Genomic DNA, 23,477 nt, shown 5'->3' on the forward strand with positions numbered 1-23,477 from the left:
GTCCGAGCAGTGGCAGCAGCAGCAATACTGAGGGAAAAGGTGACAGACCTTGTGCTTGATCATCCACTGTGTATACAAGTACCGCACGCTGTAACATAAATACTAAGTCAAGAAAAAAGCAAGCATCTTTCTGCAGCCAGACTTACCAAATATGAAGTAGCACTATTAAGCGCCTCCCATGTCACCATCACAAGATGCACTGTACTAAACCCAGCTACACTCCTTCCCATCAACGATTCAAAAGAGGGGAGGAGAGGGGGAAATGGTAATGATGGTAAATCGTCAGATGAGGAGGAAAATGCTGCTACGTACAGACGCAGAAAATACAACACAAACATTTCCACATGATTGCCTAGCCCTCATGGAATTAGAGACTTTACCTCTTCCTAATGTCCAAGATACACCACTGGACAATCCAGACATGAACCTGTTCGTCGATGGATCAAGATATTATGATAATGGATCCCCAAGGACAGGATATGCAGTAACAACTGAAACTGAAGTCATAGATTCTGGACCAAGCATGTCAGCACAAGAAGCAGAACTCATAGCAATGAACAAAGCCTGCATACATGCTGAAAACATGACAGCTAACATCTACACGGATTCACGCTATGCTTGGGGGGTGTCCCAGGATTACGCTGTTATTTGGAAAAGTAGGGACTTCAAAGGTGCAAACGGAAAACCCATCAAACATGCCAGTTTGATTATGGAACTCTTCAGAGCATTGGAACTACCTAAAAGAATTGGCATAATCAAGGTACAAGCACATACTAAGAGCCAAACCATGGAAGCTAAAGGAAATGCATTTGCAGATGCAGAAGCCAAGAGAATTGCCTTACAATCAAAAGAACCTGAGCAAGTCTTAGTAGCTCAAGATGTGAAGCAAATGCCCAGTGAAGAGGAGTTGATCAAAATTCAACAACAAGCATCACAAGGAGAAAAGGAGAAATGGACACGATTGGGGGCAGAAGAAGATGAACATGGACTTTGGAAGTCAAGAGAATTAAAGTACTGTCTACCAGCAGCTCTATTTCCACCTATGTTACAAGTAGCTCATGGACAAGTACATCATTCAAAGGAAGCCATGGTGAATAGAGTACAAGAGCATTGGATAGCTCCAGGCTTTAATAAAGCTGCAACAAACTTTGTAGCAGGATGCTGGATCTGTGGAATCAGCAATCCAGGACAAAGAACCAAGACACCTCTAGGAACTATACCCAAAGCCTCTTACCCATTTCAAAGACTACAAATCGACTATATACAGTTGCCACAAAGCGGTCCATATGAATATGTACTAGTAACAACGGACATGTTTAGTCACTGGGCCGAAGCCTGGCCAGTAAGCAAAGCCACAGCAAAAACCACTGCAAAGAAACTGATAGCAGAAGTAGTATGTAGATTTGGGATACCTGAGGTTATAGAATCAGATAGAGGTACACATTTCACAGGAGAAGTCATGCAGCATATAATGAAAGATTTGGGGGTACAGCAGGCCTTCCACGTGCCTTATCGCCCCCCGGCGAGTGGGAGGGGGAAGATCTGAACTTTGACCTTAAGCTAAAACTACAGAAAATGATGACAGAAACCAAAAGAACTTGGCCAGAATGCCTACCTATAGTCTTGTTCAATATTAGGACCACACCCATGAGACCTAGTAAACTGACTCCATATGAAATATTGTTTGGGTCAGCTCCAAGAACAGGTTGTTATTATCCACAACAATTACAACATAATCATGGTAATTTAACAGGTTATGTACAGGAGGTCTGTAAAACATTAACTAACCTCCATTGCTGAGTGTTTTCTTCCATTCCAGACCCAGAAGGATCAGCTACGCATAAGCTAAATCCAGGAGATTGGGTCTATTTAAAGAAACATGTGAGAAAGACCTTTGAACCAAGATATGATGGTCCAAATCAAGTGCTGCTAACCATGCCTACCTCAAATTAAGGTGAAAGGTCGTGATACCTGATTACACGCCTCCCACTCGAAGAAGCTGACAGTGACTCTCCAGCCAGAAGAATGAAGTTGCTTATCCTTTGGTTGTTATTAAGGGTAATCCCCAAGGTTTGGACTATAAGTCCAGGGTACTGGTTTACTGAAAGGGAATAGTTCAGGCCTAGTGTAGGTAGAATAGGGAGAAAAAGTGGACTCAAAAAGAGGGGAAATGATGGTGTAGGAGCTTCCGCAATATAGCAAATAAATATTGATTCACGCTTTTTCGCATTTATTAAGATATTTACTGTTAATCACAAAATGTGTTCATGTGTCCTTAAAAATATTGCACAGATAATCAAAAAACTGTATTTGCTGAATATCTTGTTTTAAAGCATGACTTGTACAAGGACAATGCAACATTAAATGTATCCAAGGCGGACAAAGCAACACCAGATATATCCAAGGCTAATTGAGAAGAATGTTGAAAGAAATCTTTTGAGTTTATGTTCGAAAGACTGATAAACGAAACAATAACCATTTTCAAGGCTGTTCTAGTTGCCACTTGGAACATTGTATGACAATCGATGTATTTCAAGACATACATGGTGTATTCTGATTGGCTAAAATGTATTGGCAAGCGTGATTTTGTTTAAGCTATAAATAATAAACCTATGACGGCCCCTAGCAGGTCATTTATGATTTGATTAAGGTTACACATGATCCTGTGTCCTTTTTTCATTTACTGACCTCCAACCGGTTGAACAGAATTCTGACTGATGACTGCAGAGAGTTTATAGACCAGACCTGAACAGGTTAACATACCCTAACACAGTCTTGGCAGACGCCAACTTGTTCAGATCTTCCCCAAATAGTATATCTCCCTTAAAAGGGAGTACCTCCAAGGTATTTTAGAGTCCAGGTCCACCGACCAGGACCGCAACCACAGAATCTGGCAGGCCAGAATGGACGTAGTAGACGCTTTGGCCGCCATAACATCGGCATCAGAGGCCGCCTCCTGAATGTAAGGGGAGGCTGTGGTAATATATGATAAACACTGTCTGGCATTATCATGAAAATTTAGAGGTAGCTCTGCCTCAACTGCTTGAACCCAGGCTTCAATACGTTTTGCTGCCCAAGAGGTTGCCATAGTACTATGTACAGCACCTGCGAGAGTGTAAATAGACTTCAAGCAGCCCTCCACACACATATCCGTCGGTTCCTTCAGAGAGGTGACAGGCAGAGTAGATGACACCACAAGACGAGCTACATGTGAGTCCACTGGTAGCGGGTTTTCCCACTTGGTACTTAACTCTGCAGCGATAGAATAACGAGCTAGCATCTTTTTAGACAGGGAAAATTTCTTTCCTGGAGACTTCCAGGATTCCTAACGTATGTCAATTAAATGGTCAGAATGTGGTAAGACTAATTTAGTAACCTTCTGATGTTTGAACTTATCAGGTTTCTTAGACGTAGCTGGAGGGTCAGTCTCATCATCAATCTGAAGAATCAGTGTGATAGCCTCCACTAGGTCAGCTACATCAACCTGTGTTGTAGATTCCCCATCAGAAGCTGTATCAGTGTCTGATGGATCAGTATATTCCCCATCTTCATCGCATGAAGTATCCGAAACATGAGTGGATTGTGAGGAAGAAATGGCCCGCTTAGATGACCCTTTGGTCCTAGGAGGACGAGGGTTAGGTGTTTGTGTATCCAAGGACTGATTTAATTGCTGTAACTGAGTTGACAGAGTATCCGCCCATGGCGGATTAACTACAGGGACAATATGTGGCTGTAATGACACAGGAGGTCCTAAAGGGGGCGTAAGTCTTGTTACCAGCGTAGTCAGCATATCAGAGAAAGCAGCCCAAGGTGGGTCGTTGTGTGCCACCGGTGCTGCAGGCTGACTAGGGGGTGCAGAACACCCAGTACCTGGACCCTCAGCTGAAATATTTTCCTCAGGTAAAACCTTGGCGTCAGTACTACATGAGGCAGGAGCGTCCATGGAATTCCCGCCCTGTGTAGCAGACATTATTTGGAAACGTAGCCTTAGGGCGTAGTAGTACAATCTAGCTAGATAAACACAGTACCAGACAAAAAAAAACCCTGTGTAATGTGACTGCAAATGCAGAGCACATAACATAGAATATAAGCGGTATAGGGTGACTGAAAATACACAGAGAAAAATACTAAATAGTATATCCTGTGAAACACTATATATATGACCCTGACGCACTTAGCCCCCCTCAGGGTACAGAATATAGGGATAGCAATACGTGTGAGATACACTGAATGGAAACCACACAGCAGCTATTGGCACACACAGTCACATGTACAATGCAGAAATTGTTACATACAACAATAAAACTGCATTGAACTAGTAATACTACATAAAGCTATGTATGTATTCAGATATAACAATGCACAGTAAACACTGGATGTATATCACAGAATACTTGTACTAAATATTCATACAGTATGCACTTGTTCTTAACTAACACTGTCTAAACGACATGTAGAATACTTAAGCAGGGCCGTAACTAGGGGGGGGGGGGGCGGCATGCACCTCGGGTGCAGGATTTGAGGGGGTGCCATGGAGTTACAGAGGAACAGGGGTGTTTTTTGTTTTGTTTTTTACCGGCAGGGCTGTGCTGCTCCAGTGAGGCAGCAGACAGCTCCCTTGGCAATGTCTCTGACCCACCTGTCTGCCCACAGCTGGCTCCAGCGCTGTGCGGGTGAGCTCCAGTACCTGGGATCTCTCCTATGCCGGTTACGGTCTTAAACTCTCTTCTTTGCCATGCAGTGCTGCGACTAGCGTGCGGTGTACCGTACAAGCTATAGAAGCGCACTGTACTCCCAGTTAGCAGGATCAACCTCCGCTTTACCTCCCAGATGGGGGGATTTGGTGTAGCTTATAGGGGGATGTAGTGTAGTGATGTAGTGTACCATATAGGGTATGTAGTGTAGTAATGTATTGCAGTATATAGGGGCATATAGTGCACTGATGTGGTGTAGCATATAAGAGGATGTAGTGTAGTGATGTAGTGTAGCATATAGGGTATGTAGTGTAGTAATGTATTGCAGTATATAGGGGCATGTAGTGCACTGATGTGGTGTAGCATATAAGGGGATGTAGTGTGGTGATGTAGTGTAGCATATATGGTATGTAGTGCAGTGCCTAGGGGCATGTAGTATAGTGATGTAGATCAGCGTATAGGGGATGTAGTATAGTGATGTAGTGCAAGGGATAGGGGAATGAAGTGTTATGATATAGTGCAATGTATGGGGACACACAGTGGAGCATGTAGTTGAACACGCTGGCAGGGCATGTGACGCATACTGTAGGGCATTTGAGGCACATAGGGGAATATTGTCCAATAGTATCCCCTTTTTTCAAATTTCCTGGTAATCTGATATTTTAGTCTGACAAAGTTTGTTTTACTGTTGTTGTTTTTTTTTTTTGGGGGGGCGCAAACTATTGCCTTGCCCCGGGTGACGAAAATCCTACTTTCGGCCCTGACTTAAGTGTCCTGTAAAAGCACAGCGCTGTTGAGACAGGCGGCATTACAGAGGAGACAGTGACCAACAGTCCCAGAATCAGCGCAGCACTGTGTAATGGCGCCCAAACGCTGAAAGGGAGTGAGGGAGATGCAGCTCCAGAGTGGGAACATCTGCTGTAGATGGCATCTGGGGCTGGAGGAGGGGCTACAAGTCAGCGCCTTATCCCCTCTGCTAGGCTTCACCACCGGGTACCATAGAGCCTATATAAAATGGATTTTAGTAAATTCGACCAGTGCTCCTTGCCCTGGTGGATACAGTGGGTTCCCTGCACGGCCATAGTGTCCACGCTAGTGGCGCGGTCCGTCTCCGGAGACCGCGTCCAGATCACAATTTTTGGCGGGTCCCGCCTGGGGGACCCTCTTCCCTAGATTTGCGGCCACGCGATCCAGGAGAGCAGCGGCGGTATGTGTGTGCCTGATGAAACCGGAGCACCTCCGCTGTAAGTGCCCGGGAACCAGGGTGCGGGAGTATACAGCGCCGCTGGGGGGGGTGAAGTAGCCGCAGCACAATATATCAGCATGACATATAGCAACTAGTGCCTGCTGCGGCCCTTGAAGTCTTCTTTCTTTTCAGAAAAGCTCTTTTTAGGGCTGCTTAGAGCAACCCATCCTGTTAGCTGCCTACACTGCAGGCACCAACTTACAAACTGAGCTCCAGTGCCTGTAGGCGGGGCTATAGAGGAGGCGGTGCAGTGCATCCTGGGAACAGTCAAAGCTTTAGCCTGTTGGTGCCTCAGATCAAGATCCAACTCTACACCCCAATGTTATTTCCTGTGGAATACCAGTGTACCCTGCTGCAGAAATCTGTATTTTCAGATGGGAATTTTAACATGGTAAGCGTTGCATGACAAGTGAAATCATTTTATACATTATTGCTTTGCTCTTCTTTAAGTTAGTTGCTTATTTAAAATAATAATAATAAGCTAATAAATTAAAGAGCAAAGCAATAAAGTGTAAAATGGTTTCAATTGTCATGCTGCATGCAAAGTTTACCATGATAAAATTACCATCTGAACATGCTGCTTTTTATCATTTTTAATTTACTCTGAAAAAAAATATTAGCTGCACCAAAGAGCAAGTAACAGAGGGCCTAATTCAGCATGAGTTGTAGTTTTGTGAAAAATTGCAAAACTACAACTCGTAGCATGCAGGGAGGCCGCCCAGCACAGAACAAGGCCGCCCACATGCCGCATCCTCTGCCCCCCCACCTCCTGCATAAATGCAAGCCTACTAAATAGCAATGGACTGGAATATTAAAGGTAGCCTAGCTGCGAAAGCAATGTTCTGGGTCGCAGTGACTGCATGTGACATCCTGCAGGCCGCCCTGCAAGCGATCTGGACACGCCTCCGTTGTCTGGACCACGCCCCCCCACAATGCGTTGCTGGCTCCAAAACGTCATGATGCTGCCCTTTGCTGGCTCTTAAACTGTATTTGTGTGATCGCATTTTAAGTCCTCTCGCGTGCGCTCAGCAGCGTGCACGCTTGCGCAGAAATCGCCGAATAGCATTTTCCGCACTTCAGCAATCCATGCTGAATTAGGCTCAATTAGGCTGCCCAAGTGCAAAGAAAAGGGCCACATCCCTAGTAACATGTGGCCACATGACATCTACAATTTGTGCCATCAATTATTTATTAAGAATTCAGGGTTTAAAAGAGCAGTATCTAAATTTAAATTCTAAAATGTCATTCAACAAATTGTACAGAAATCTGTCTCTTCTGGAAAATGAAACAGCCCCTCAGCTTGCTGTATACTGCCACCCCACTATCTGTGTTAAGTAAGCTAGTTGGCAAGAATATTAATTACATGATTTGTATTGAGATAAAAACAGCAGGTTTGCACTTTCTTGATTGCAATGTTTGTATGAATAAAGTTGTCATTTTTTTTTTTTTGTAAGGCGTGCCTGACAAATGTCACATGATCGTGATGAGATCAGCTGACAGGAAAGACTGCAGCTGTTAGTACAAGATTCTAGCATCTACCGTTAGTACAATGGTAAGATCTTTCATGCATACATTGTGTGACTTATGGTTTACGTTCTGTTTATCCTATTTTAGCCTGTGTGATTATTGTTTAGTTTTCAGGCTAACAACGATTGTGTAAAACTGAACATGTAATACATGCACTGTGTATTACTGTGGGTGTTAAACAGTACACTACGTAGACTGAAGCATTTATTTTTTATATGTACTCTATCTAAAGTTTTACATATTTCTATACCATATGTCTGTCTCTTGCTACATATCTGTAAGGCAGAGATATCAGCAGCTATAAACTTCATAAATATACTGTATATAGCTAAAACCTTCCTTGATTTTCATAGATGGCTCCAGGATTAAGAATCATCCCTGGGAAACTTTTCTTTGCCAATCAATGAGAATCATCTATTAAAACTAGGGCATGTCAGAAACGTGGAAGATGTGTTTTGAACAGTGGTCTCCTCTCCTGTATAACATAACGTTCATAGAACTAAAGTTTACATAGGCTACTCTCAAATTGTCATTTTTCTATTTAATATCCTTCTGTATCTGCCCTGTGCTATTTTTTTTAAATTAATTTTTTGCTTTTGTTGGTGATCCAAAGAGCCACTTTATTGATAACTATACTTCCACTATAGACACTAATGGACCCTACAGACTGGGCGACCTGCCGCCAAACTGCCCGACCGCCGATACAGCAAACCAGCAACCCAGCGGCGTAGGGGAGGTGACCCAGCGCCATAGCAATGCATGCTAATATGGACAATCTCGTCCATATTGGCCTGCATGCATAAGCGACTGGACACCAATGATGAACGAGCGCGGGGCTGGGCATCGTTCATCATTGGTGCCTACACACTGCACGATATGAACGAGTTCTCGTTCATTAATGAGCGAAAACGTTCATATTGTGCAGTATTATCTGCCAGTGTGTAGGGCCCTTAAGAAGCCACACACGATTCATAAAGTGGGAAGGGAAAAAAATGTACATGTTAAGTATTACTATATAGCACAGGTTTCAAACTCTGTCCTCGGGGCCCCAAACAGTTCATGTTTTCCAAATCTCTACACAGAATCACAAATAAAACATGAAATAATTAGCCCCACTTGTAGATCTTTTAAAATGTGTCAGTGAGTAATGAATACACTTGTGCACCTGCTAGGTGGCATGGAAAACATGAACCATGTGGGGTCCCGAGGCCCGAGTTTGAGAATGACTGCTATTTAGCTTTTTCCCCCCGTTGTTTTTATTGCCAGAGCTTTAAACAGAGCTTTAAAACGGGGTAAATCCAATCCGGCTCAGACCCGGGATTTACCCCATTTACACTGGGATTTACCGGCTCGGCACTGTTCACACTGCACATGGGTGCAGTTTCTTTATGTCATCTCCAAGCGACAGCCATAATCTACAAGCATCGGGAAACTTGCTGATCAGGTCCCCTGGGGCACCTTTGTCACACTGGGGGCAAGCCCAGCGCCCTGCCAACTGCTGGGCTGCCACCAGCCTCTGTCTCTATGTAGTGAATGGATACTGCACTCATGCACACGGCATCCATTCATTCTTCACTCCAACACCACTGCTGTCTGCATAGCAGGGCAGATAGCAGCGGAGACCGTGTGCCTTGTCCCCAAACCTCTCGGCCGCCCATAGGACGCTACGGTTGGGCTCTCCCATTGCATTAAACAGATCCTGGGTCGGATGAACCGGGTTACCCGTTTACACTACCTCTCAACATGAGTCCTACCAGTGTTCAACCCTGGTTGAATCACTGGTTGGATTCCCAGTCACAGGACCCGGGTTTTTTGTTGTTGTTGTTTTTTAGACATTTTATACTGTACACACGGCAATAACCTGGGATTTTGAGTTGGTGTAAGATTGGTATCACTTTTCCTACCTTGCTTCCGGAAAATGTTGAGGCAAGGATTGAGATGAGTACGACTTCATGGCGTACTTTGCTACAATTCCAGCACTACATCACTGGGCACAAGACCATTTTGATGAGGTTCACAGTGAATCACATCTTCTCGCATTGCCCACTTCCACAGGAGACTATTGTTCAAATTTGGCAGTTCACTGAAATCCTGGGAGCGTGGCCTTGTGTGCTTCATGGTCTCACCCAGCTTGCAGGTCATTCATGTAATTGCCCCCTGCCACTATCTTCTCACTCTGGGCTTCATAGTGGAATCTCTCCCTGGAACATTTTCCTTTTCCACATGTAGGGGTAAATTTACAAAAGCTTCTAAAACTGAAAAGTAGTGATGTTGCCTATAGCAACCAATCAGATTCTGTCTGCAAGTTCTCTATTGCATTCTATAAAATGATAGACAGAATCTGATTGGTTGCTATAGGCAACATCACCACTATTCATTTTTAGAAGCTATAGTAAATTTACCCCGGAGAGTCTGGCAGGCCTATGTGCAGAGTTCCCCACGCATTTTGGGAGAGTATGGCTTTAAATAATACATGCTGCCACTTAACAAGATTTATGTTTGTATCTACTGTGTATTACAGCTGTGTGTTCTCTTCTATATTTACTTTTTCATGTGCAAAAAATTCTGTGTAGCTATAAACATGCTTGAGAACTAATTTGTGCATGAACAGCTCATGTACTGTGACAGTATCATGCTTGTTGTTTTCCTGGGAAACAGAATAAGGAGCAGGAGCTACAGTTTACCGCTGCGCAGCAATCGGGTCGGAACTGCGCCGGTGCCGCAGTGCACCTGCGCATGCCGGATGGCAGAAGGCCGTCGTTACCTAGCGATCGCCTCTGCCTGATTGACAGGCAGAGGCGGTCTCTGGGTGGGAGGGGGCGGCACGGCGGCGTTTGGCTGCCGTTATGGGGGCGCGGTCCGTTAACGCAGGCGTGGCCGGACGGGGGGGGGGGACGGGGGGGGGGCGCGCAGCGGCTGCGTGACATCACACGCAGCCGCTGCGACCAGGGGCAGCGACTATCAACTCTCGGCCAGCCGCAGGAGCTGCGCTAGCCGGGAGTTACTCCACAAGTACAAAAGCATCGCTGCTGTGCGATGCTTTTATACTTGTGTGGAGGGGGGCCGGAGTGACATGCGGGGGGGACTAACCCTGTGCTGGACGTCCCCCTGCATGTCGGGGAAGATGATTGTAGCTGTGCTAATAAATAAATGCCCCTTCCCCCACAGTGTGTGCTGCAGATTTCTTTATACGTGCATTATATTGAAAAAAAAATCCTGTTTCTCTAACGTCCTTGAGGATGCTGGGACTCCGTAAGGACCATGGGGAATAGACGGGCTCCGCAGGAGATAGGGCACTTTAAGAAAGCTTTGGATTCTGGGTGTGCACTGGCTCCTCCCTCTATGCCCCTCCTCCAGACCTCAGTTTTACACTGTGCCCAGAGCGAGATGGGTGCACTGCAGGGAGCTCCCTGAGTTCTCTGTCTAGAAAGCATTTTTGTTTGGATTTTTTTCTACATTTTTACAGGGAGCACTGCTGGCAACAGGCTCCCTGCATCGAGGGACTGAGGAGAGAGGGGCAGACCTTCTTGTCTAAGATGGGCTCTACTTCCTCGGCTACTGGACACCATTAGCTCCAGAGGGGGTGAACACAGGTTCTTACTGGGCGTCCACCCCCAGAGCCGCGCCGCCATTCTCCTCACAGAACCAGAAGAAACGAAGTCAGAAGACTCCTTCAGAGCTTCACTGAGGTAACGCACAGCACCGCAGCTGTGCGTCATTGCTCCCATACACCTCACATACTCCGGTCACTGTAAGGGTGCAGGGCGCAAGGGGGGGGCGCCCTGGGCAGCAATATAACACCTCTCTTATGGCAAAAAGTATATATACATGTACAGGTGGGCACTGTACATGTATATAAAAGAGCCCCCGCCATATTTTAGTAAGTTTGAGCGGGACAGAAGCCCGCCGCCGAGGCCGGGGCTTCTCCTTCAGCACTAACCAGCGCCATTTTCTCTCCACAGCACTGCTGAGAGGAAGCTCCCGGACTCTCCCCTGCTTGACACACGGTGAAGAGGGTTTTAAAGTAGAGGGGGGGCACATATTTGGCGATTATACATTACAGCAGCGCTACTGGGTAAACATTCTGTGTTTTTTTTCTGGGTTATATAGCGCTGGGGTGTGTGCTGGCATTCTCTCTCTCTGTCTCTCCAAAGGGACTGGGGGGGAACCTGTCTTCAGATAAGAGATTCCGTGTGTGTGTGTGTGTGTATAAAGTGTGTCGGTACGTGTGTGTCGACATGTCTGCGGTAAAAGGTTCTCCTAAGGAAGAGATGGAGCAAATATGTGTGGGTGCGTGGTGTCTCCGTCGACTATGCCGACACCTGATTGGATATGTGAAATCGGGTGTTAAGATGAACTTATTACAAAAGATTAGAGAACAGACAGGGAATCTACCCATGTCTGCCCCTATGTCACAGAGACCTTCAGAGTCTCACAACGCTCACTATCCAAAATAATAGACATCGACACGGAGTCTGACTCCAGTGTCGACTACGTTAATGCAAAGTACAGCCAAGACTGGCAGAAAAGTATTCAATATATGATTATTGTAATAAAAGATGTTTTGCATATCACTGATGACTTATCTGTCCCTGACACGAGGGTACACATGTTTAAGGGGAAGAAAGCTGAGGTAAATTTCCCTCCTCTCATGAAGAAAAAGAGCGTGAATCTCCAGACAAGAGACTGCAGCTTCCCAAAAAGAATTCTCAGGGAGTATCCTTTCCCTAATGGGGCCAGGATACGATGGGAATCTTCCCCTAGGGTGTACAAGGCATTGACACGTTTAACCAAAAAGGTAGCGCTGACTTAACAGCTATCCTCAAGGATCCTGCAGATAGCATGCAGTAAAAGTACTTTGAAGTCCATTTACACACATTCTGGTACACTACTCAGACCGGCGATTGTGTCGGCATGGGTTTATAGCGCGGTAGCAGCGTAGTCGGATACCTTATCAGTGGAGGTTGAAACCCTAGATAAGGATGACATATTATTGTCCTTAGTGTGTGTGTGTGTGTGTGTGTGTGTATGTATATATATATATATATATATATATATATATATATATATATATATATATATATATATATGATGTGGGTATATATACATATATAAAAAAGATGTTGGTATATATATATATGTAATATAATATATATATATATAAATATAATATGCCCAAAGAGACGTTAGTCTACTGGGTTCTAGAGTCAACGCTATGTCGATTTCTGCTAGACTTGTCCTGTGGAACATGCAATGGACAGGTGATGCCGACTAAAAGAGGCATAGGGAGGGTTTACCTCACAAGGCTGAGGAATTGTGTGGAGAAGGGCTCTCGGACCTGGTCTCCACAGCTATAGCTGGTAATTCTGATCTTTTGCCTTTTATATTCCCTCGCAGACTAAGAAAGCACAACATTATCAAATGCAGTCCTTTCGGTCGCAGAATAACAAAAAAGTATTAGGAGTGTCCTTTCTTACCAGAGGTAGGGCACGGGGCACAGCTAGTTCCCAGGAACAGAAGTCCTCCCCGGCCTCTACTACATCCACCGCAGGATGCGGGAGCTCCGCTAAGGGAGTCCGTCCCAGGGGGAGCACGTCTTCGACTCTTCAGCCACATCTGAGTTCACTCACAGGTGGATCCCGGGGCAATAAAAATTGTTCTTAGGGTTACAAAGGAATTCGAAAGGTGCCTCCTCGCCGTTTTTTTCCTTATCGGACCTACCGGTTTCTCCCCCAGAAGGGGAGTTATATTCAATACAATTCACACATTGTATCTCCAACAGGTGGTGCTCAAGGTTCTCCTCCTGCAACAAGGAAGGGGCTATTACTCAACCTTGGCTGTAGTTCCGAATACGTACGGTTCGGTCAGACCTATTTAAAATTAAAACCTCTGAACCTATACTAGAAAAGGTTAAAAATTAAAGTGGAATCGCTCAGAGCGATCATGGCCAGCCTGGAAAGGAGGATTTGATGGTGTATCTAGACATAAAGGCTGCATACCTTCATGTTCCCATTTATCCACCCCATCAGGCATACCTGACAATTGCGGTACAGTATTGTCATTACCAATTTAAGGGTAATTGGCAGAAATGATGGTGCTCCTACGCAAGCAAGGAGTCACAGTTATCCCATACTTGGACGATCTCCTATGAGGCGAGATCAAAAGAGCAGTTGTTGAACAGCGTGTCACTTTCGCTGAAGGTGTCACAGCAACACTGCTAGTTTCTCAATATCCGGAAGTCACAGTTGGTTCCTATGACTAGTCTGCCCTTCTTGGGTATGATTCTGGATACGGACCAGAAAGGGGTTTACCTTCAGATAGAGAAGGCCAGGAACTCATGACTCTGGTCAGGAACTTTTTGAAACCAAGACAGGTGTCGGCATCGCTGCACCCGAGTCCGGGGGAAATCATTCCCTTCGGCAGGTTCCATGCGAGGTCTTTCAAATGGGACCTACTGGACAAGTGGTCCGGGTCACATCTACAGATTCATCAGCGGATCACCCTCTCTTCCAGGGCCAGGGTATCTCTCCTGTGGTGGCTGCAAGATGCTCACCCTCTATAGGGCCGCAGGTTCGGCATTCAGGACTGGATCCTGGTGACCACGGACGCGAGCCTCCGAGGTTGGGGAGCAGTCACACAGGGAAAAATAAAATGTCCAAGGTCTTTGGTCAAGTCAAGAGACTTGTCTTCACTTCTTGGAACTAAGGGCCATATACAACGCCCTACGTCAGGCGGAGACCTTACTTCGCGACCAACCGGTTCTGATCCAGTCGGACAACGTCACCGCAGTAGCTCATCTAAACCGCCAAGGCGGCACAAGGAGCAGAGTGGCGATGGCAGAAGCCACCAGAATTCTTCGCTGGGCGGAGAATCATGTAAGCGCACTGTCTGCAGTGTTCATTCCGGGAGTGGACGACTGGGAAGCAGACTTCCTCAGCGGACACGACCTACGTCCTGGAGAGTGGGGACTTCATCAGGAAGTCTTAGCACAGATTGCAATTCGGTGGAGACTGCCACTGATAGACATGATGGCGTCCCGCCTCAACACAAAGCCGCAGAGTTATTGCGCCAGGTCAGGAGACCCTCAGGCAGTAAGGTATGGACGCCCTAGTGACACCGTGGGTGTTCCAGTCAGTTTCTGTGTTTACTCCTCTTCCTCTCATACCCATGGTGTTGAGGATAATCAGAAAAAGAGGAGTGAGAACAATTCTCATTGTTCCAGATTGGACACGGAGGACCTGGTATCCAGATCTGCAGGAAATGCTCACAGAGAATCCGTGGCCTCTTCGTCTAAGACAGGACCTGCTGCAGCAGGAGCCCTGTCTGTTCCCAGACTTACCGCGACTGCGTTTGATGGCATGGCGGTTCAACGCAGGATCCTAGCGGTAATGGGTATTCCTCCGGAGGTCATTCCTACCCTAATTAAGGCTAGGAAGGAAGTGACATTGAAACATTATCACCGAATATGGCGAAAATATGTTTCCTGATGTGAGGCCAGGAATGCTCCTACGGAGGAATTCCTTTTGGGCCGTCTGCTTCACTTCCTTCAAACTGGAGTGAATTTGGGCCTAAAATTAGGATCGATAAAGGTTCAAATTTCGGCCTTATCCATTTTCTTCCAAAAAGATTTGGCTTCTCTTCCTGAAGTACAAACGTTTGTGTAGGGAGTACTGCATTTTTAGCCTACTTTTGTACCGCCGGTGGCGCCTTGGGACCTTAACGTGGTGTTACGGTTCCTTAAGTCTCATTAGTTTGAACCACTTAAGTCAGTGGTGTTGAAATATTTCACCTGGAAGGTGGTCATGTTGTTAGCCTTGACTTCGGCTAGGCGAGTTTCGGAATTGGAGGCTTTTATCTTCTTGGGCGGCTGCCCGAGGGGTCTCGGCACTACAGCTGTGCCGAGCTGCTACTTGGTCGGGGTCAAATACCTTTGCAAAGTTCTGTAAGTTTGATACCCTGACTGAGGAGGACCTCCTGTTTGCTCAATTCGGTGCTGCAGAGTCATCCGCACTCTCCCGCCCGTTTGGGAGCTTTGGTATAATCCCCATGGTCCTTACGGAGTCCCAGCATCCTCAAGGACGTTAGAGAAAATAAGATTTTACTTACCGGTAAATCTATTTCTCTAACGTCCTAAGTGGATGCTGGGGACTCCGTAAGGACCATGGGGAATAGCGTCTCCGCAGGAGACTGGGCACATCTAAAGAAAGCTTTAGGACTATCTGGTGTGCACTGGCTCCTCCCCCTATGACCCTCCTCCAAGCCTCAGTAAGATCTCTGTGCCCGAACGAGAAGGGTGCACACTAGGGGCTCTCCTGAGCTTCTTAGTGAAAGTTTTAGTTTAGGTTTTTTATTTTCAGTGAGACCTGCTGGCAACAGGCTCACTGCATCGAGGGACTAAGGGGAGAAGAAGCGAACTCACCTGCGTGCAGAGTGGATTGGGCTTCTTAGGCTACTGGACATTAGCTCCAGAGGGACGATCACAGGCCCAGCTTGGATGGGTCCCAGAGCCGCGCCGCCGGCCCCCTTACAGAGCCAGAAGGCAGAAGAGGTCCGGAAAATCGGCGGCAGAAGACGTCCTGTCTTCAACAAGGTAGCGCACAGCACTGCAGCTGTGCGCCATTGCTCTCAGCACACTTCACACTCCGGTCACTGAGGGTGCAGGGCGCTGGGGGGGGGCGCCCTGAGACGTAATAATAAACACCTTGGATGGCAAAAAATGCATCACATATAGCTCCTGGGCTATATGGATGCATTTAACCCCTGCCAAAATACATAAAAAAACGGGAGATAGGCTCCGCCCCCTTATCGGCGGCCTTATCTCCTCAGCACACTGGCGCCATTTCCCCTCACAGCTCCGTTGGAGGGAAGCTCCCTGGCTCTCCCCTGCAGTCACTACACTACAGAAAGGGTTAAAAAAGAGAGGGGGGCACAAATTAGGCGCAGTATTAACTATACAGCAGCTATAAGGGGAAAAACACTAATATAAGGTTATCCCTGTATATATATATATATATATAGCGCTCTGGTGTGTGCTGGCAAACTCTCCCTCTGTCTCCCCAAAGGGCTAGTGGGGTCCTGTCCTCTATCAGAGCATTCCCTGTGTGTGTGCTGTATGTCGGTACTTTTGTGTCGACATGTATGAGGAGAAAAATGATGTGGAGACGGAGCAGATTGCCTGTAATAGTGATGTCACCCCCTAGGGGGTCGACACCTGAGTGGATGAACTGTTGGAAGAAATTACGTGACAGTGTCAGCTCTGTATAAAAGACAGTGGTTGACATGAGACAGCCGGCTACTCAGCTTGTGCCTGTCCAGACGTCTCATAGGCCGTCAGGGGCTATAAAGCGCCCGTTACCTCAGATGGCAGATATAGACGCCGACACGGATACTGACTCCAGTGTCGACGGTGAAGAGACAAATGTGACTTCCAGTAGGGCCACACGTTACATGATTGAGGCAATGAAAAATGTTTTACACATTTCTGATAATACGAGTACCACCAAAAAGGGGTATTATGTTCGGTGAGGAAAAACTACCTGTAGTTTTCCTGAATCTGAGAAATTAAATGAGGTGTGTGATGATGCGTGGGTTTCCCCCGATAACAACTGATAATTTCTAAAATGTTATTGGCATTATATCCTTTCCCGCCAGAGGTTAGGGTGCGTTGGGAAACACCCCCTAGGGTGGATAAAGCGCTCCCACGCTTGTAAGGGCTCTATCCTCTCCTGAGATGGCCGCCCTTAAGGATCCTGCTGATAGAAAGCAGGAGGGTATCCTAAAATGTATTTACACACATACTGGTGTTATACTGCGACCAGCAATCGCCTCAGCCTGGATGTGCAGTGCTGGGTTGGCGTGGTCGGATTCCCTGACTGAAAATATTGATACCCTAGATAGGGACAGTATATTTTTGCCTATAGAGCATTTGAAAGATGCATTTCTATATATGCGTGATGCACAGCGGAATATTTGCCGACTGGCATCAAGTCTAAGTGCGTTGTCCATTTCTACCAGTAGAGGGTTATGGACACGTCAGTGGTCAGGTGATGCGTATTCCAAACGGCATTTGGAAGTATTGCCTTATTAAGGGGAGGAGTTATTTGGGGTCGGTCTTTCAGACCTGGTGGCCACGGCAACAGCTGGGAAATCCACGTTTGTACCCCAGGTCGCCTCTCAACATGAGAAGACGCCGTATTATCAGGCGCAGTCTTTTCGTGGATAAGCGGCCAAAAGGTTCCTCATTTCTGCCCCGTGACAGAGGGAGAGGAAAAAGGCTGCAGAAATCAGCCAGTTCCCAGGAACAGAAACCCTCTCCCGCCTCTGCCAAGCCCTCAGTATACGCTGGGGCTTTACAAGCAGAATCAGGCACGGTGGGGGGCCCGTCTCAATGAATTTCAGCGCGCAGTGGGCTCACTCGCAAGTAGACCCCTGGATCCTTCAGGTGATATCTCAGGGGTACAAATTAGAATTTGAGACGTCTCCCCCTCGCCGTTTCCTAAAGTCTGCTTTACCGATGTCTCCTTCTGACAGGGAGACAGTTTTGGAAGCCATTCACAAGCTGTATTCCCAGCAGGTGATAATCAAGGTACCCCTCCTGCAACAGGGAACGGGGTATTATTCCACACTGTTGTGGTACCGAAGCCGGACGGCTCGGTGAGACCGATTCTAAATCTAAAATCTTTGAACACTTACATACAGAGGTTCAAATTCAAGATTGAGTCACTCAGAGCAGTGATTGCGAACCTGGAAGAAGGGGACTACATGATGTCTCGGGACATCAAGGATGCTTACCTTCATGTTAAAATTTACCCTTCTCACCAAGGGTACCTCAGGTTTATGGTACTGAACTGTCACTATCAGTTCAGACGCTGCCGTATGGATGGTCCACGGCACCCCGGGTCTTTACCAAGGTAATGGCCGAAATGATGATATTCCTTCAAAGGAAGGGAATTTTAGTTATCCCTTACTTGGACAATTCCCTGATAAGGGTAAGATCCAGGGAACAGTTGGAGGTCGGTGTAGCACTATCTCAGGTAGTGTTGCTGCAGCACGGTTGGATTCTCAATATTCCAAAATCGCAGCTGGTTCCGACGACTTGTCTTCTCTTCCTAGGGATGATCCTGGACACAGTCCAGAAAAAGGTGTTTCTCCCGGAGGAGAAAGCCAGGGAGTTATCCGAGCTAGTCAGGAACCTCCTAAAACCGAGCCAAGTCTCAGTGCATCAATGCACAAGGGTTCTGGGTAAAATGGTGGCTTCCTACGAAGCAATCCCATTCGGCAGATTCCACGCAAGAACTTTCCAGTGGGACCTGCTGGACAAATGGTCCGGGTCGCATCTTCAGATGCATCAGCGGATAACCCTGTCACCAAGGACAAGGGTGTCCCTCCTGTGGTGGTTGCAGAGTGCTCATCTTCTAGAGGGCCGCAGATTCGGCATTCAGGACTGGGTCCTGGTAACCACGGATGCCAGCCTGCGAGGCTGGGGAGCAGTCACACAGGGAAGGAATATCCAGGACTTATGGTCAAGCCTGGAGACATCACTTCATAAATATCCTGAAGCTAAGGGACATTTACAATGCTCTAAGCTTAGCAAGACCTCTGCTTCAAGGTCAGCCGGTGTTGATCCAGTCGGACAACATCACGGCAGTCACCCACATAAACAGGGTGGCACAAGAAGCAGGAGGGCAATGGCAGAAGCTGCAAGGATTCTTCGCTGGGCGGAAAATCATGTGATAGCACTGTCAGCAGTATTCATTCCGGGAGTGGACAACTGGGAAGCATTCTTCCTCAGCACGACCTCCACCCGGGAGAGTGGGGACTTCACCCAGAAGTCTTCCACATGATTATAAACCGTTGGGAAAAACTCGACAGATATTGCGCCAGGTCCAGGGACCCTCAGGCAATAGCTGTAGACGCTCTGGTAACACCGTGGGTGTACCAGTCAGGGTATGTGTTCCCTCCTCTGCCTCTCATACCCAAGGTACTGAGATTGATAAGATGGAGAGGAGTAAGCACTATATTCGTGGCTCCGGATTGGCCAAGAAGGATTTGGTAACCGGAACTTCAAGAGATGCTCACGGAGGATCCGTGGCCTCTACCTCTAAGAAGGGACCTGCTCCAGCAAGGACCCTGTCTGTTCCAAGATTTACCGCGGCTGCGTTTGACGGCATGGCGGTTGAACGCCGGATCCTGAAGGAAAAAAGGCATTCCGGATGAAGTCATCCCTATCCTGATCAAAGCCAGGAAGGATGTTACCGCAAAAACATTATCACCGCAATTGGCGAAAATATGTTGCGTGGTGCGAGGCCAGTAAGGCCCGACGGTGGAAATTCAACTGGGTCGATTCCTACATTTCCTGCAAACAGGAGTGTCTATGGGCCTGAAATTGGGGTCCATTAAGGTTCAAATATCGGCCCTGTCAATTTTCTTCCAAAAAGAGCTAGCTTCAGTCCCTGAAGTTCAGACGTTTGTAAAAAGGGGTACTGCATATACAGCCTCCTTTTGTGCCTCCAGTGGCACTTTGGGATCTCAATGTAGTTTTGGGTTCCAAAAGTCACATTGGTTTGAACCACTTAAATCTGTGGAGTTAAAATATCTCACATGGAAAGTGGTCATGCTGTTGGCCCTGGCCTGGGCCAGGCGCGTGTCAGAATTGGCGGCTTTATCCTGAAAAAGCCCTTATCTGATGTTCCATTCGGACAGGGCGGAATTGAGGACTCGTCCTCTGTTTCTCCCTATTTGTGGTGCCTGCGGCTACTAGGGACTTGGAGGACTCCAAGTTGCTAGACGTTGTCAGGGCCCTGAAAATATGTTTCCAGGAGGGCTGGAGTCAGGAAATCTGACTCGCTGTTTATCCTGTATGCACCCAACAAGCTGGGTGCTCCTGCTTCTATGCAGACTATTGCTCGTTGGATTTGTAGTACAATTCAGCTTGCACATTCTGTGGCAGGCCTGCCACAGCCAAAAATCTGTAAATGCCCACTCCACAAGCAAGGTGGGCTCATCTTGGGCGGCTGCCCGAGGGGTCTCGGCATTACAACTTTGCCGAGCAGCTACTTGGTCAGGAGCAAATACGTTTGTAAAATTCTACAAAATTGATATCCTGGCTGAGGAGGACCTGGAGTTCTCTCATTTGGTGCTGCAGAGTCATCCGCACTCTCCCGCCCGTTTGGGAGCTTTGGTATAATCCCCATGGTCCTTACGGAGTCACCAGCATCCACTTAGGACGTTAGAGAAAATAAGAATTTACTTACCGATAATTCTATTTCTCATAGTCCGTAGTGGATGCTGGGCGCCCATCCCAAGTGCGGATTGTCTGCAATACTTGTACATAGTTATTGTTACAAAAATCGGGTTATTATTGTTGTGAGCCATCTTTCAGAGACTCCTCTGTTATCATGCTGTTAACTGGGTTCAGATCACAGGTTATACGGTGTGATTGGTGTGGCTGGTATGAGTCTTACCCGGGATTCAAAATCCTTCCTTATTGTGTACGCTCGTCCGGGCACAGTATCCTAACTGAGGCTTGGAGGAGGGTCATAGGGGGAGGAGCCAGTGCACACCAGATAGTCCTAAAGCTTTCTTTAGATGTGCCCAGTCTCCTGCGGAGCCGCTATTCCCCATGGTCCTTACGGAGTCCCCAGCATCCACTACGGACTATGAGAAATAGAATTATCGGTAAGTAAATTCTTATTTTCTCGTAGTCCGTAGAGGATGCTGGGCGCCCGTCCCAAGTGCGGACTTCTTCTGCAAGACTTGTATATAGTTATTGTTTACATAAGGGTTATGTTATAGTTTATCGATTGAACCGAGGCTATGTTGTTGTTCATACTGTTAACTGGGTAGTTTATCACAAGTTATACGGTGTGATTGGTGTGGCTGGTATGGATCTCGCCTTTAGATTTACAAAAATCCTTCCTCGTACTGTCCATCTTCTCTGGGCACAGTTTCCCTAACTGAGGTCTGGAGGAGGGGCATAGAGGGAGGAGCCAGTGCACACCCAGAATCCAAAGCTTTCTTAAAGTGCCCTATCTCCTGCGGAGCCCGTCTATTCCCCATGATCCTTACGGAGGTCCAGCATCCTCTACGGACTACGAGAAATAGATTTACCAGTAAGTAAAATCTTATTTTCTGCTACCTCTTTCGCAATCGCACCCGGGAATTGGAAATGGGTCCTTGCCAGGTGTGACCCGGCATTGGACCCTTACACACTGGCTTCCCGACCGGGCAATATGTTGGGTTGCCATCGGGGGCAAGTGTGGAGGCGGCCCTGGGAGATTAAATCCTCTCCACACCACCTCTAACTATACTGTGAACGGGTTCCGGGTCACATCGACCTGGGTAACCCGCTCACACTGCTCCTGACCAGGTAATAACCCGAGAATAACCCTTATTTATTCCCGGGTTGAATTTCTGGGTCAGGCGACTCGGGAATTTGTCAGTGACCTCTTTCACAACGCACAGTGACCCTGCAACATACCGGGGTATTTGTGCAGTGTGAAAGGGGTATTAGTGAAAAGCTACTATTCACTGCCCATTTGCCCCAGCACCACCACTTTTACATTTCTATGTAATCATTATTTAATGTGTTTATATATTGTTAAGTTAATATTTTAACCGTCTATATTTCTACATGCTCAACATTTGTCGCTTACTTTTTCTTTTTCAGAGGTTCCGTTTCTGTGGTGATTTGGACTGCCCTGATTGGGTTTTGGCAGAGATCAGCACCTTGGCTAAAATAGTTGAGTATATTTAGGGCTGTTTGAAACTAACCTCAGTGTACGATACAAGAGTGGAGAACTGGGGTACACTAGAAGCCGCAATACATGGATACATTGCATGCTTTTTCAAATTGTTCAGTGGGAAATAGGAGGATAATACTTTTAAACTGAACATATGTCTCCTGAAACAACTTCTATAAAGTTGTGTAGGTAGGAGTGGTATGATTTTACGACAGTTAGTATGTGGACAGCATAATGCCAGTGCGGTACTAATGCTAAAAGCACTTTAACAGTGTTGACTTTATAACTTAAAGCATCACGTTTAAAGCTATAATGGTGGTCTGGTTAAAATGTTTTAATTCAGATAAATACCGTGCTGATATTATGCTGTCCACATAATTGTTGATATTCTGTATGTGGAGTGTTTCCTGTGCAGATACTATGGAAAGCGCTGGATACTTAGTAAAGTGTATGCCATAACACAGCTGACTGCATGCATTTCACATAAGCTGTATTAGTTATCATTTTAAAGTTTGTGTAAAAGTCAAAAGCAGGGTCATAGGCACCCACGGCTCATTGATGCGTGTGGGGAGTGAAGGCTAGCCCACATGATCCGATACCGCAGAAGAGCAACTGTGGCACAAATTGGTGAAATAAAAAAAAAGTTAATGCTGGCTATTGTTATGAGCCACGGCTGTGGCTCATTCCTGTTTTGCATTTTATGTTAATACTTCTGTTTATGTTCCCCGTGGGTGTCATGGGGTGCTCGGAGCTCACCCTTAAGGAGAGGATACTGTTATGAACCACAGGTAGTGGTTCATTCCTATTTTATGTTTATAGTTCTCTTGCAGGCCAGGATTTCCCTTTGCTCTGGTTTAGAAGATTATTGTTTGTTGTCAGTGGTGAGTCTGTGTAATTGCAGCCTGTTTCCATGTGGTTGGCCTCACCTGTCTGCTAATTGCATCTTGTCAGTTTGGAGTCATGCAACAGGGCAGCTGCACGACATAATTAATTAAGACTCTCTGTTATATTCTGACTCAGTGCAATTCACAGACGCTGGTGATATTTCCAGGGTTCCAGAGTTCGAGTTCTGAGCTAGTCCCTGCCAGTTCCTGAGCTCCTGTCTAGCAGTGTCTGTCTAGCTGCTTCCTGTGTCTGTTCCTGTGTCGATTCCTGTGTCAGTTCCTGTGTCTGATTCCGTGTCCTGCCGTGAAGCATTCCTGTCCAGAAGTCCTGTGGCTTAGTCTTTGCCTGGTCGAGTATCTAGCTTCTTGGTGTCCACCGGTTCTG

General features: G+C 46.7%; 1 protein-coding gene across 1 annotated transcript in view; it reads left to right on the plus strand.

The window, feature by feature from the left end:
* Positions 1–7,380: 7,380 nt before the first annotated feature.
* Positions 7,381–23,477, plus strand: part of COMMD4 (COMM domain containing 4) — a 38,900-nt gene continuing 22,803 nt past the window's right edge. Inside the window, exons 1-2 of the mRNA XM_063930424.1 lie at positions 7,381–7,492; positions 22,136–22,207. Coding sequence (XP_063786494.1) covers positions 7,490–7,492; positions 22,136–22,207 — 75 coding nt within the window. The 5' untranslated portion in view covers positions 7,381–7,489. The remainder of the gene's footprint in view (positions 7,493–22,135; positions 22,208–23,477) is intronic.

This window comes from Pseudophryne corroboree, chromosome 6 (assembly GCF_028390025.1).
Source record: "Pseudophryne corroboree isolate aPseCor3 chromosome 6, aPseCor3.hap2, whole genome shotgun sequence".
In the NCBI taxonomy this organism is placed as follows: domain Eukaryota; kingdom Metazoa; phylum Chordata; class Amphibia; order Anura; family Myobatrachidae; genus Pseudophryne; species Pseudophryne corroboree.